Here is a 15,380-nt window from a genome sequence, read left to right as displayed (position 1 = left end):
TCAACTAAACAGTTCGAAGTTTCTTGGAGAAACAGTGTATAATTAGGCTCCTTTGTATACCATCTTTTTCTTTATTCACTTAAGCCTACAAAGAAATGTTTTAAAAGGATGGTTTATGGACCACCTGTATCCGATTCATGTGAAGACTTTCTTAAAATGCAGACTCCTTGCTTAGTTCCAGTCCAGACTCACAGGGACAGGTGGATATGTCCCACTTTCCTTTCACTAACACTTACAAGCTTATTTCTGTTATTGACACAGATCTGCTTCTAGTAGTGGACAGTGAGCAGGAGGGAGGGAGGGGGGGAAGGTTTCAAAGACGATGAAGTCTCTTGAAGTGCGGTTGTAAGTTCTTCAAAATTAAGGGCTCCTTACTCTATGGTACCTTACTTCACACCCATCCCCTAATCTATGTAACAGAAAAAGAGAAGAAAATGGTCCTGCCTTACCCAGTTGTCTCTTGGTTACAAATAATACAAAACTACTTTTAATGAGTTTAAACAGAAAAGAGTTTATTTATTACCAAGAACATCGAGGTCTTTCAAAGAATGTAAGGGACAAAGTGTGATCAAGTCTCCTAAAGGCCTTGAACCAGAAATTGGAAAACCATGAGGACTTGAGGAAGATACTTTCTCACTTCTCTCTCTTTCCTTTCAATTCCAAGCATTGTTTTCTCCTCCCCTCCCTTGTCGGAAGTGATTTTTGACAGCTCAAACAAGCGTGTCCTTGGAATCTGGCACTCCTTGCTTGTGAGTTAGGAGAAGTGGTTGCTACAGCGGCCACCTTCACTGAGCACCCTGACAATGAGTAAGCTCAGCATTTTCTAGGTGGGTTTAGGGGTTGCCTGGGGAACTTTAGGTGTGATTTGCATTTGAGTTTTTTGTTTAACCAGATGTAGTCATCCTTGTCCAACCCTGAGTTACTTTTTCAGACAATTCTTGTGATATATATGGATCTTTTTCATTCCTTTCTTATTCCCCCATAAGCAGCAGAGAATAATTTTATCTTGGGACTGCATTCCTGCTTCTAAACATGGTTGACAACAGTGGCAGGTGTTAGGGGAGAGGGGATTGAGAAGAGTGAGATTGACCAGTGCTGAGTCTGATGATCAGGAAGGCCTTGAACCTGTGGGTGAGGACCAGACTCATTGAAATGGCTTTGATATGCATATTATCTGCCACAGAACACAATATATGGCCAAGGTCGTTGGGAAATCCTGAAAAATACTTAGTAAGGAATGGTCAATGGAAATTAATTATATAGAGATTATTAATCATTACTAATTGAACATGTGGGAAATGTCTTTTATATTTCTTTGATTTTGTGTGCTGTTCCCTGTGGCTCCTGCCCACCATGACACCATGACCTTCTGTTTTTTTCCCTTCATGGTGTGTTTCTCAACTCTGAAAAGTCCACTGATTTTTCAGGACATCACCATCTTGTTTGGGGACGGAAAACTGCATTGCCATTACTTAAGTACTTAAGTTATTTATAGACTTCATTAGAAACATACTTTGTGTCCATTTCTTAATCAGGCTTTGGGGATCTCTGGATCCCTTGAGCAGAAGCAACCTATTCTTCAGCCCTTTCCCCAAAACTACAAATGTGTGGTCACTATCAGAAACTGGTTTTTGTTAAACACATTATATCATTATGCAAATATAATATAAACACCATGACCTTTATGAGAGTTTGAAGAGGTGACTAGCTACAACCAATTTTTGAGAAAAATTAAATGCTTCAAAATGGTGATTGCTATTATATAGTTTCTTTATTTTGAGGGGGCTGGAAGTAGGTGAGTAGAACAGCCACATATAATATATTAGTAAAGTTTGCTAAATTAGGGAAGAAAAGCAAGCCAACCCTCTTTATTAGCCATTTTTCTTGCAGGAAATGATCAGGATGATGGGATGACAAAACTGGGGAAAGAAGGGGGACAGGAAGGAGGTGGGTGTCTCTAAATTGGCTTTTTCACTGTAGTTTTGCACATAAGCACACACCACCCATTAGGTTACCTGTTGTTCCAGGAGAGATTAAGTACAACAATGGAATTAGCCCTTTTTGTTTCTTTAATTCATCTGGTATTTGTGATGGGCTTTAAAAAAAACCCAAAAAACTGAAGGGTGCCTGGGTGGCTCAGTCGGTTGAGCATCTGACTTCAGCTCAGGTCGTGATTGTGCTGCTCGTTGGTTTGAGCCTCATGTCGGGCTCTGTGCTGACAGCTCAGAGTCTGGAGCCTGCTTCTGATTCTGTGTCTCCCTCTCTCTGCCCCTCCCCCACTCATTCTCTCTCTCTCTCTCTCTCTCTCTCTCTCTCTCAAAAATAAAAAACATTAAAAAATTAAAAAAAAACTGTTTTTGAAGTATGTGTACAGAAAATTATACTTAAGTGTATAGCTCATGAATATTTGAAAGTGTGACCATGTCACAAGCTTCTAGTTCAAGAAACAGAACCTTACCAGCATCCTATAGTACTCTATATGGTTTTCCAGTTTCCTGTCATCTTTCCTATAACCACTATTGATATGACAGCATAGTGTTTCCTTTTGCAGTCTTTAAGGAAGCTCCTGTGTGTGATAAAATAAGTGATATAATAAAAATAAATAGACCAGGGTAAAGAGAACAGCAGGAATCAAAAGCCTTTCAGAAAGGAGGTGTCCAACTGCTGATTTGGGGATGATTTTGAGTAGAAAATTGCATCTCTCAATTCTCATTAGGGTTGAATTTAATTTAGATGTTCTTTTAAAATGTAGATGCTGCCCAGGTGATTAAAGCTATAGTTTGTTGATACCCAGATGTTTTCTTTTTTAACTGAGGGAATGGGAATATAGATTTGGAGAAGTAAATCTCAGGACACTCTGGGAGAAGTCCATTTTGTTGGAAGTTTTAGACACCAGAGGGCAGTATGAAGGCACCATGTTTCATCTCTAGTGGGATTCAGGAAGAGAAGTGAGGATGTTTGATTAATTTATATTTTTGCCTAAAAAAATCATCTTGTTTTGCACACATCAGATTTTTGAAAAGGTAATATAGCTTGTGGAACTTTAGGCAATTTAACTTTTTTGGACCTCAGGTTTTCTGTCTCTAAAATGGGAGCACTAATACCTATCATATAATTTGAATTAATGCTGAATAAGTGAAAATGTTTAGAACATAATAAGCCCTATTCAAGTGTTAGCTTCAAATGACAGTCACAAAAGGTGCTTCTACTATTTAAGTGTTAGGGTTGAAAAAAATCTTGAGACTGCCTTCCTTTTTACTTTACTCTCAGTCTTATCCACCAGTTAACTATAAACATTATTAGATCTTAGTAAATGTGAATAGTTTAAAAGTAAAAACTATAGTAGTTCTCTGCCTTACCCCTACCTATCCCTAAGGTTTGGTCTCTGCTTTTAACTCCTTTAGTTATGTCTTTGTTGTTCACCTCGTTCTTCTAAAACACAGATTTCTGGGCTCCACTCAGAGTTTCTGGTTCAGTGGATCTGGGTGGCGTTCAAGAATTTGCATTTCTGACAAGTCCCCAGGTGATGCTTATGCTACTGGTTTGGGGACCACGCATTGTGAGCCACTTGCTCTAGTCCACAGATCTCATTGACTCGTAAATGTCACAGGGTTCATAGGGGGATTGACTCAACAACTGCAATTCAGTAATGAGCAGATCATTATTGAGTGGGTTACTGTTGAGTATAGAATAATGTTCAAACCTATATGGAATTCGTCCCCTTTCTCCATCCACCTTTTCATTTCTCACCTCATCTCAATACCCCTTGTACATTTTAGCATTGCTGAACTTACAGCAATTAAAAAAAAATTTTTTTAATGTGTATTTATTTTTGAGAGAGAGAGAGAGAGACAAAGCATGAGTGGGGGAGGGGCAGAGAGAGAGGGAGACACAGAATCCGAAGCAGGCTCCAGGCTCTGAGCTGTCAACACAGAGCCCGATGCGGGCTCAAACCCACGAACTGCGAGTCATGACCTGAGCTGAAGTCAGATGTTCACCCGACTGAGCCACCCAGGCACCCCTGAACTTGCAGCAGTGTTAAAATGTGCAGTGGTTTCTCATCAGTGGCTTTTGATATGCTGTTCTCTTCCTGGAATTCCTGCCCCTATTGGCTGCCTGGAGATACTTTAATTCTCTTTGGTGCTTTTCCATCACTGCAGAGTTAGATGTTTCTACCTTTCGTTTGCTCTTAAAACAATCCATATGTGCTTCTGCCAGAGTACAGATCACACTATATTTCAACTTGTCTGTCTGTCTTCTTTCTAGCTTGTAAGCTCCTTGGGAAGAGGGACTTGGTTTTTTACATTTGATTTTCACTGGCTTGGTATGGTTATTGGCATATAACATGAGCTAAAATAAACATTTGACTAAATTAAGACAGAAGAAATTGGGTGATTTGGAGGCCCAAGCGTGGTGACTGCTTATGGAGGGAGTTCTCTTGTCTTTTTTTTTTTTTTTTTTTTTTTTTTTTTTATTTAAAATTTTTTTTTTTTTTTTCAACGTTTATTTATTTTTTGGGACAGAGAGAGACAGAGCATGAACGGGGGAGGGGCAGAGAGAGAGAGACACACACAGAATCGGAAACAGGCTCCAGGCTCTGAGCCATCAGCCCAGAGCCTGACGCGGGGCTCGAACTCACGGACAGCAAGATCGTGACCTGGCTGAAGTCGGACGCTTAACCGACTGCGCCACCCAGGCGCCCCTGGAGTTCTCTTGTCTTAAATTTCAAGGAGCAAATCTATACAAGCAGCAGCATACACTCCCTTAACACATATGATGCTTCTGGATTTGTTAGGACCTAGTATGACCCAGATGTGGAAGTTGGACTGAGTTGGAGCCCCTTTCAGTTAACGGTAGCTGAGGTAGTTTAGGGTAGTGGGAACCCATAGGTTGCTGTAACAATCACATGGTTCCAAAATAATGAATATTTTGGTCATTTTCATTTCTCCAATCTATCTTTCAGAATCTGGCCTGTCTTTTAAGAAAGGGCCAGCTGAAATACTACCCCTGGAGAAAGTCTTTCTTGACTACCTTTCTCTTCTCTGAAAACATTATATCACTGGCACATCCTGTTTTATTTGTACTTATTTACATTAACGTTTGTTCTCCCTTCTAGATTGTTTACTCCTTTCGAATAGTGATATTTGGAACCATACTTGGGAAGGGATTTTAAAACTGTGCCACAGTGGCTGGACTTTTACCAGTAGGTAGATAAGAGTCATTGGAGCCTGTGTTCAGAAGAAAAAAAAGAGAAAAAAATACAGAATTCATTATGTCTATGTTTTAGAAATATAATCAGGGGCTCCTGGGTGGCTCAGTTGCTTAAGTGTCCCACCCTTGATTTCAGCTCAGGTCATGATCTCAGTTTGTGGGAGTGGATCCCTGCCTTGGGCTCTGTGCTAACAGTGCAGAGCCTGCTTGGGATTCTCTCTCCCCCTCTCTCTCTGTCCCTGCCCTGCTTGCATGCGCTTGCATGTGTGCGCGCTCTCTCTCTCTCTCTCTCAAAATAAATAAATAAACATTTAAAAAAATGCATAGAAATATCAGCAGTAATGCAGAGGCTGAGTGGAAGGCATAGAAAACAAAACTGCTCTGTGGTTCAGATAAAATAATGACATTAGCAGAAAGGGAACTCGAGAGGAAAGAAAAGACATTTTAGAAGTTCAGTTTGCTTCCTTGGTGACAGATGAGATGGTCATGATAGAGAACACACAGCGATACTGAGGACATTGATTAGAATGCTTTTGGTTGCAATAAGAGAAAACCCATCTCAAACTAGCTTAAGCAATAAAGAAGATTTATTAACCTGTATAATAAGAAAGTTTGGTCATTGCACTGAAACAGTCTTTCCACGATTATCTTAGCGCTGCCATACTCAGCTTCAGGAGTCTAACATGTACAAGCTGTGTTTCTCCAGAAGAAGAAATTGTACCTGGGTCCGGAGTTGAACCTAGATTTTGAGCTTCATGCTGACTGGACTAATCTTTCTGGCCACACTCTGGCTGTCAATTATAAAAGTCATTTTTTTTTAAATGTTTTATTTATTTCTGACAGAGAGAGAGAGAGAGAGAGAGAGAGAGAGACAGAGCATGAGTGGGGGAGGGACAGAGAGAGACTGAGACATGGAATCCGAAGCAGGCTCCAGGTTCTGAGCTGTCAGTACAGAGCCCGATGTGGGACTCGAACTCACGGACCGCGAGATCATGACCTAAGCCGAAGTTGGACGCTTAACCAACTGAGCCACCCGGGCGCCCGTCTGGCTGTCAGTTATAAAACAACTGTGTTATATTTGTGGACAAAATGCTGTGAAGGTAGAGTTGAGGTCAAGTGCTCTCAAGTCGCATGGCTGCTACATAATGAGAAGGTGTTGTTGGAGGAGATAGCCATAATATTCCTGAGGCTTTCTATGGTGGAAGATGATGTTGGCTGGAATAAGAAAGAAACAAAAAAAAAAAAAAAAAAAGAAAGAAAGAAACTCTTGTTTACAGAGTGGCTTTGATTGGATTTTATTGAATTTGTAAACTGACTTATTTTATGGTTGCCAGTACACATGTGTATTTTTTTAAACCACAGCAAGTAGTTTCTAAGTGACTGGAGAACGATTATTTCATGCTATATTTAAACCATACGTTACAATATAGATGTGTAATTTTCAGAATTTTAAATAACTACGTATCCTTAATTTGCAGGTTTTATCTGAGAGAACTAATATTGAACTTTGGGTTTGTGCCAACATTATTCGTCTCTTTAATGACGATAACACAATTCCCTTCATTATACGGTATCGAAAAGAACTCATTAATAACCTTGATGCTGATTCCTTGAGAGAAGTTCGACAAACCCTAGAGGAGCTCCGGTAAGAAACCTGGGAAGGGATGAATGTACTGTGAGTGGAAAGAGAGCCCATGAGCCAGTGAGGAGAAACAGTGAGGAAGTGAATGGCAGCGTATTTCAGCAGTTACACTGTTTTATTTTCTTGAATAGTCTGAATATAGTCATCTTCTGACAGAGAAAAGTCAGCTGTTTTCCTTATTTAGGTGTGCACTCCCTCTGCTGGAGTGTTTGTGCATAGCTTGAGTGCACATGGGGAGAAAGGAGCTTTGCATTAAAAGTGTGCACCTGAGAGTTTGACCTCATATTCTCTCAGAAATGACTGTGCATAATGGCAAAGGAAGGACACTTCTCCACAAAAGGAGAAAGGCACCTCTCCACAAAATACTTAATTACAAAGAAATAGAGTGCCTGCACCATGGAGAAACCCACAGATACTATCAAATGATCTAAAGTGATAAGTAGTAGTACAAATGAAAAGTACATTTTAGTCTGAATCTTCAACAGCTTATTTAAAACTTCCCTCTTAAAACTATAAAATCCCTAAATGGAGAGATTTTTTGGCAGTATAGAGTTTGGTGGGAAATATGTCTGTTTCCTTTTTCTGTTCTTTTAAAGGGCATGGTAGTTTGATATTAATGGGTTTTACGTTTTGTGTGGTTATAGAATGAAAAGCACCCTTTAAAAAATTATTATTCTGGTCTTACTGTAATAACTCAGAAATAAGCATACAAAGACTATCAGATTAACTGTAATTTTTAGTAGAGTTTATTAAAACACTCTTCACCATTTCTGCATTTATTGCATGTCTCTTACATGCCAGCCACTGTGATATCAGTGGGTGTGTTCTTCAACTTTATGACAAGGTGTATAGTCTTACCAGCAAGCCATTCTAAAAGTGCTAAAGGTTATTTTTACAACAAGCCTAATGACCTTCCTGTGATTTCAGGAGAACTTGCAACTCACTAGCATTTATTTCTACATCTTTTGTTGACTTTCTTTTAGTGCCAGGAGGATTAAAATGCTAATTGTGGAGAGTTACATTTCATTGAGAGGCAAATCAATTAGCCAACTCAGTGGTATAAATGACTAGTTAATCAGATTCAAGTCTTCTAGGACCAGGTTAGTATAATAAGGCATCAAGGGATATGAACTGGAGACCCAGACTTCTAACTGCTGCCCCTCTACTCCAGCAGATTACTGACATGCAGACTTGTCTACCCAGTTTGACAGCTTGTCCTATTTTTTAAAAGAACCCTTAATCTGAGTTTTTATGTAAAAAATTTCTGGGTCAAACAAAACCATCTACAGGCCACATGTAGAAGGCCAGTAGTTTATAAATTCTGAAGCTTTCTATTTAGGTGAAGGCAAGGTAATGAGGAAAATGTGAGGATTTGGGGATCTGAAGTTGGGGAAAGTGTCACAAACAAGCAAGAATAGTTTGTTTTAAAAATTAAAGGTATTCTAATAATATTTGGTTGTATGGGGAACAAATGGAAACTTTATGTCAAGATTATTATTATTTTTTCTTTATCTATAGAATAACTTCTGCAAAAGAGTTAATTCTCTGGGTATCTATTAATAGTGAAATATATTGAATATTAGTAGAAGAATAGTTCTCTGAGTGAGTGAGAGCATTGACTGGGGCTTGGAAGATCTTTTTATATTATATAGAGATTTGGTAACGAGTTATGGTTTTCATTTTTTTTTAAGCTCAGCATTTTCTATTCCTGGAGCACTGCTTTTTCAATCTGTTAATTGCTACCAGTAAAGGAGTAGTGAAACTAATTTAGTAGGTCATTACCACTTTAACAAAAATGAAATAAAGAATAGAAAATGTAAGACGCAGTTTATGTAGTAAAAGTAAATAGTGTTTTATGAAACTGTTTATCATACATTTATATAACTGTTTACTATATATATTTATATTATGTTTATGTAATTTTATTATATATGAAATTATATATGTGTATATAATATATGCCAGATTGCAAAGTAAAAAATATGTTTTATTGATGGTCTCTGTTAAAAATGTGAATGAAAGAGGTTGATTATGGCTAGTAAGAAAAACTTCCTGAATTTTCTCTAAAGATGCCTTTCCTCCTTTTTATATGAAGACCAGTAGTTCATTGGCCTTTTGTCAAAATGACCCTGGTGGGCTTCAGCCCCTGAAAATAGTCTTGGGTTACCAGGAATGTAAAAGATACATCGATTGTAATTGAAGAACTCATGTGCCTCCTCTTTAATTTACCATCTTCTCTCTTTTTTTTTTTCTTTTTTCATAAGTAGATTTAATTTTTTTTCCATCAACCATTTCTAATGTATATTGTCATCTAACTTTTTTCTATTACTTTAGCAATTTCAGTTGCTAAATATAATGATAAGATTGTACATTCACAGTACAAAATCATCATAAAGTGGTGGAACAACTGTGCCTTTGCCCCTACCTGTACTTCAATTCCTGGTATCAGCTTTTTTCTCTGTGGTATCCTGGCTCTCTCCATTGGAGAACTGTGTTTAGAAACCAGTTATGGATGGGTGTTATGCATGCTGAGCCTGAGTGGTGATACCCAGTAGCAGTGAGCACATCTAGCACCCATAACTTGGTTTCTATGTACTATTCATTTGATTGCAGGGCCGGGGCAGAGAAAGTAAAAGCCTGGAGTATCTTGTGCCAGAGAATAAGGAAGTACTTACAGAATGATGGGGACATGTCAAAAGAACACAGAAACTAGCTTGAAGAGGTTACTTCTGGTCAAATTTGGAACAATTTGAGCATCAAAATAAGTGTTAGTAATGGATTATAAAAAAATCATGAGTCCATGGTGATATAAATAAATTAGTGAATAAATTGAGAGTTTAGTAAGGAATGGAATAATTAAATAGTTTCAGAGCACCTCTCCACAAAATACTTAATTACAGAGAAATAGAGTGCCTGCATTGTGGAGAAACCCACAGACACTATCAAATGATCTAAATAATTTTCACAAGTAATAGTACAAATGAAAATTATTTGCTGCCTAACAGGATGTAGTGATAAGAACATGGCATTACTCTATTACAATATTCCTGGCCAGAGATAGACCATCTGAATCAAATTGTGAAGAAACATCAGAGAAACTCAAAAGTGTAGGACATTCTACAAAACAACTGGCCTGTAACATTCTAAAGGATCAAGGCTCTAAAAATCAAGGGGAGACTGAAATACGGTTTCTGCTTGAAGGAGACTGTAGACACATGGCAGTTACATACAACCCACTCTTAATTCACTATCATGGACATTATGGAAATACTTGGTGATACTTACATGAGGTCTGAGGATTAGAATATAGTAATATATCAATACCCATTAACTGATTTTGATGGCTATATTGTACTACACTTGATCTTAGCCAAAAGGCCGAGAAGTGATTGATGGCTATATTGTTACATAGGAGGAGATTCTTGTTTATAGAAAACATACACTAAAGTATTTGGGTGAAGGTAACTTATCCTCAAATGGTTCAGAGGGCGAAAATGTTTTTATCTCCCCTACAACTTTGTTGTAAGTTTGAGACAGCTTCATAAAGGATGTTTTGACATAGAAGTCTTGTATATTATGAAAGTTTTTATTTTCAGGGCTGTTGCAAAGAAGGTTCATAGTACAATCCAAAAAATTAAGAAGGAGGGGAAGATGTCTGAGTGCTTGTTAAAAGCCTTACTGAACTGTAAAACTTTTGAAGAACTAGAACATGTGGTAAGAAACTCTTTTAATCTTTTAATATAATACCTACCTAAGTATATAATTATATGGATCTTTTTATAGTTATAAAAGATCTGGAAATAAAAAGCTAAAATCATCAGCCACCATTATTTAATTCAACAAGGTGTTTATTCTTTATTCAATAAATATCTATCAAATGCTTTTTTGTGTTTTCTAAGATAGGTGATACGCAGTCCTTGTCTCCAAGGCATTTCCAGTTAAGTGGGGGGCAAATGAAAGTAGGTTATGGAATTGAATTGGGAAGCCTAAGGGGGAATGCTGAGCTGGAGACCTAGCTGTGAGCGTCTTCAGCATGTGGTTGGTATTTATAACCAGGAGAATGGAAGATTTCACTCAGGGAGAGTTTGTGGGTAAGCAGGTCAAGATAGACCATTGAGGAACACTAACTTTTGAAGCACGGATGGAGGAAGGGTGAGCCGAAGACGGAGACATGGAAAGAATGGTCAGAGAAATAAGAGGAGAATCAGGAGATGATGACATCTTGGAAGACTAGGGAAGAGAGTCTTAGAAGGAGGTAAGGATCAGCAGTTAAGTAAGTAAATGTAGCAGTGAGGCTTGGCAAGTTGAGGACTGAAAGATGTATATTTGGTAATTAGGGGATCATTGTGGTTCTTTGGGTTACGACTTTCAGCAAGGTGTGTGGGCAGAGAAGTCTGATGGCTCAGATTGAGGAGTGAATGTGCCTTAGGCAGTGGAAGCATTGTGTATTTGCAGCTTTTGGAGGAGCTCCCTTGGGTTGAGGAGAGGGCCTTACAGTTCTTTCTGTCCAGGCACTGAGGTTTTTTTTTTTTAAATAAATAAATATTAAATATTTACTTAATATATAATGAGAGAGAAAGAGACAGAGTGCAAGCAGGGGAGGGGCAGAGAGAGAGGGGGAGACACAGAATCTGAAGCAGGCTCCAGGCTCTGAGATGTCAGCACAGAGCCTGACGCGGGGCTCGAACTCATGGACCTCGAGATCATGATCTGAGCTGAAGTCAGATGCTTAACCGATTGAGCCACCCAGGTGCCCCTGGCACTGTTTTTGAGATGAGTGAATCCAAATAAATGCCTAATGTCAAGTGTGTAGAAATGTATAAAGAATCAGATGAGGAACAACCATCTTTGTATAGCCAGTAGTCTCTGGTTAGTATTAATTTGTCTCTGAAGGGTTGAGAAAAGGATGTCTTTAGCCTCCCCACCATGTCTTCTAATTGTGTGTTTTAATTTTAACTTTTGCTTTTTAACACTGAATGGTGTGGTGTATTTTCTGACTTTTTTTTTCCTCCCCCTGCAGTCAGCTCCATATAAAACTGGGAGCAAAGGCACTAAAGCCCAGAGAGCAAAGCAGTTGGGATTAGAAGGAGCAGCCAGGACACTGCTTGAGAATCCAGGGCAGCTCAATCTGCTATCTTACATTAAACCCAATGTAAAAGGTACCAGCTTTACTTCAAGAGATCATCCCTGTTTCTTTTTCTTTTTCTTTTTTTCCAAATTTGAAAACTATGTTAAAAAAATATTTCATTAAGTAATGACTATACAAAAGAATATTATAGCATATAAAGAATAAATAATTCTAATAAAACAAATCCCCATATACCTCCTGCTTAGCCATCCAGCTTCTTCTTTTGATGAAGTGCCTGTTCTAGTCTTTTGCCCATTTTTATTTTGTGTTGTTGTTTCTCTTTTCTTATTAATTTATAAGTACTTTTTAAGTTACTCTTTCTCAGTTATGTGTATTATAAATCTTATCTCCCAGTTTGTAACTTCACTTTTCACTTTCTTTATGCTGTCTATTAAATAAAAAGAAAATAGAAGATCTTAATTTTATTGTAGTTGAATTATTAATCTTGTCAATTTTGTTAACCTTTTCTTTTAAGATAATTGCTTTCTTTTCCTTTTTAAATAATTTTTTCACATCCCAGTGTTATAAAGAATGTCCTATATTATCTTTTAAAATACTCTGTTTCTAAAAAATTATTTAATTACAAAAGTTGTATGTATTCTTTAAAAAGAATTTCAATGATTCTGACATACATGAGTTATAAAGTGAAGGCCTGCTTCCACACTTCTACTCTCCAAGTGTAAAGTTTCTTTTTTCTGAAGTGTATCTTCCTCTCCTTTTGTGTGTGTGTGCACAAGAGAGAATGAGATGGGAAGAGGGTAAGAGAGAGAATTCTAAGAAAAACCCAAGGAAAGTGACAACTGATGCATGTCAGGATACATTGGTTTTATTGACAAAATAAACCCTAGAGTGAGAGCTTTGAGTAAGCATGGCTTTTTTGGGGGAGTGCTCTGACAGGATGGGATGGGGAGATTGGTGCTCTCCTAATTCCTGCACTCATTCTAGTTTCTTTGGCCTTCTGTTGATTCTTTAGGCTGGGAGACTTAAGTGTCTATAGGGGGCAGTCTCTGTTAAGAAATTCCACAGTATGTACTACTACACTGTAGAGAATCCTAGCATACTGTAACCTGTGTTCCTTTTAAACAATTCAGCAGTGTGAGTTTGTTATTAAAAAATTAAGGATGAGTGTCTGTAAAACTCCATATGTCTGTTCACATACAAATACACTTATCTTAATCTCTGTTTCGAAAAAGGCAATAATTAAAAGAAAAAGCAAATTAGTATTATTTGTGTTTAGAGATGGGTTGAAATGAGTAAAAGTGAAGTTTGTTTAATTTTTTTTTTTAATTTTTTAATGTTTATTTATTTCTGAGACAGAGAGAGACAGAGCATGAGTGGGGGAGGGGCAGAGAGAGAGGGAGACACAGAATCTGAAGCAGGCTCCAGGCTCTGAGATGTCAGCACAGAGCCGGACACGCGGCTCGAACTCACGGACCATGAGATCACGACCTGAGCCGAAGTCGGACGCTTAACCGACTGAGCTACCCGGGCGCCCCCCTGTTTACTTTTTTAACGTGTGTTTTTTAGTTAGATTTTCAAATGATTGCAAATTTAATGTTTTAATAGTAGCTGAGACTGTATAGACAAGCATGAAGGTCAGCCACTGTGGGAACTTTCTTGGCCAGTGATAGTAGGTTTTCTTAGAATCAAATGTTGGAGTTTTCAGAATATCAGATGCATAAAGTTTTGTTGTCTGTTCTTATTTTTCTCTTATGGTCGATTTCTTTTCCTTTCACCTCCTTTGGTACAAAGTTTTCCTTAGTTCACTCATATACTGAATTCCTACTAGATAGGTTTGATAACTGTATCTCTGAGTGGCTATTTGTAGTGATGCTCATGGACTACATGGTGATGGCACTTGGTGATACTTCTGGTAATGCGGATCGGTCAAGGCTTATTGCAGCTAAGGTAGTATTAGCACATGTATTGGACTTCCTGTTTGCTTTATTCCCTTTTTCTTTCACTCTTATCATAAATGTCAAAGAATTATAATTAATTCCAAACAATCTAGGTACTGGTTTTTAAAGTTCGCTTGGAGTGTTCTTTTCTTTGCTCTTTTAGGTTATCTACAGACTCATGATCACCCTCAGATCTCTTATTGTTTCTCTAAAGAAGTATTTTCATCATTCCCATCATTTCTCAAAGAAATGTCTAAGAAACCAGATATTTCAGTGTGAAGTAGAAGACACTTCTTGCCACAGACCAACAAGAATTTGATCTGAATCAGAAACATATAGATGCCACAAATGGAATACATCCTAGAATTTCCAGAATATCCCTGTTTTGTTTACGAAGAGAAGTAGCTGATTGCTCTGTTGTACAGAAGAGGTAGCCTTAGTGCAGATAAAGTGAAAGAAATGTTGGTCCTTCAGTTTTTGTTACATTTGTGGAACTTTGAAGAATCTGTGGCTGGAAAGCTTTCACTACAAGAAAGGAAATAAGATTTTTGGCTCCTGTAGTCCTTATTTTCTCCTGCTTTCATTGAGGTGCTAACCTTTGTGGACTTACATTATTCTTGGCTGTATTAAGCCCCAATGACCGAGTCTTTCTGATGGAAGAAGGTGCTTTTTCAAACACACAAGACTCTTTTCCAGTCTTTTCTCTTGAGAGGGCTTATGTAATTTGGATGAGTCCAGTGATTGATAATTTCTACCTCCCACTAAGAACCACTGCTCTAAGAGTTCAAGGCACCTCCCCAGCAGTGTTGGTTTTTTGTTTTTTTTTTCCTTAAACTTGAATGAGTATCAGAATTATCTGGGATGCTCTGTAACACAAAAGTCCCAAAGCCTAGGAATCTGTGTTTGTAACAAGTACCTAGTGTGATTGTATTCTGGGGTCCTTAGACTATAAAAACATTGCTGTAGAGCTCTAGCATAATTTTAATTATATAAGATTTATTAATTATAAAAACTTTACAAATTGTGTTCACCCAAAATGATGGGGGCTTTTCAGAGGTCTTTTGTTATAATAGCAAAATCTATAACTTCCTCTTTCTGTTCTCTCTCATCGATGGTTGTTATTGGAGATGGGTTCCATCTTCACTTTTCACTTATCACCCTGGTATTCTCATTAAACTTTGTGTAATGATGCTGTGAGGTGGTTTGGGACTCCAGGAGTTAGTGCATAGTGACTGGTTTTCTAAGATGAAGACTGATCTAGGGAGATAGCTCACCAAGAACAGACATTTATTGACTGCTTACTGTATGTCACAGCTGTTCTAGGTCCTTTACATAAACAGCCTTCTACTTCTCAAAGGTAATTCACTCCTGAAAATCCCCTCATGGGGAAATTCTCTTAAAATGTAAACAGAATTTGTATTAATTTTAATCGTTAAATTCCTTTAAAATAAATGTAGTTACTCAAGATTAGTTATAACAAAACTCAACAACGCATTTCTCT

The 15,380-nt window shown here is 37.9% G+C and overlaps 1 protein-coding gene and 1 pseudogene across 2 annotated transcripts in view; one reads left to right on the top strand and one right to left on the bottom strand.

Moving 5' to 3' along the window:
• The window catches only part of SRBD1 (S1 RNA binding domain 1), a 192,504-nt gene that overhangs the window by 10,739 nt on the left and 166,385 nt on the right, over positions 1-15,380 (top strand). For both annotated transcript variants that reach the window (XM_047068610.1, XM_047068609.1), the window contains exons 4-6: positions 6,690-6,856; positions 10,450-10,567; positions 11,874-12,012. In XM_047068610.1, the coding sequence (XP_046924566.1) occupies positions 6,690-6,856; positions 10,450-10,567; positions 11,874-12,012 (424 nt within the window). The remainder of the gene's footprint in view (positions 1-6,689; positions 6,857-10,449; positions 10,568-11,873; positions 12,013-15,380) is intronic.
• On the bottom strand, positions 10,139-10,243 carry LOC124504507 (uncharacterized; annotated as a pseudogene).

The sequence above is a fragment of the Lynx rufus genome, unplaced genomic scaffold (genome assembly GCF_022079265.1).
Source record: "Lynx rufus isolate CCGP_SWC_20201006 ecotype Redwood Valley unplaced genomic scaffold, mLynRuf1.p SCAF_8, whole genome shotgun sequence".
NCBI classification, from domain to species: Eukaryota; Metazoa; Chordata; class Mammalia; order Carnivora; family Felidae; genus Lynx; species Lynx rufus.
The sequence above is the reverse complement of the archived record's forward strand: the minus strand, read 5'-3'. Positions and strand labels throughout refer to the sequence as shown.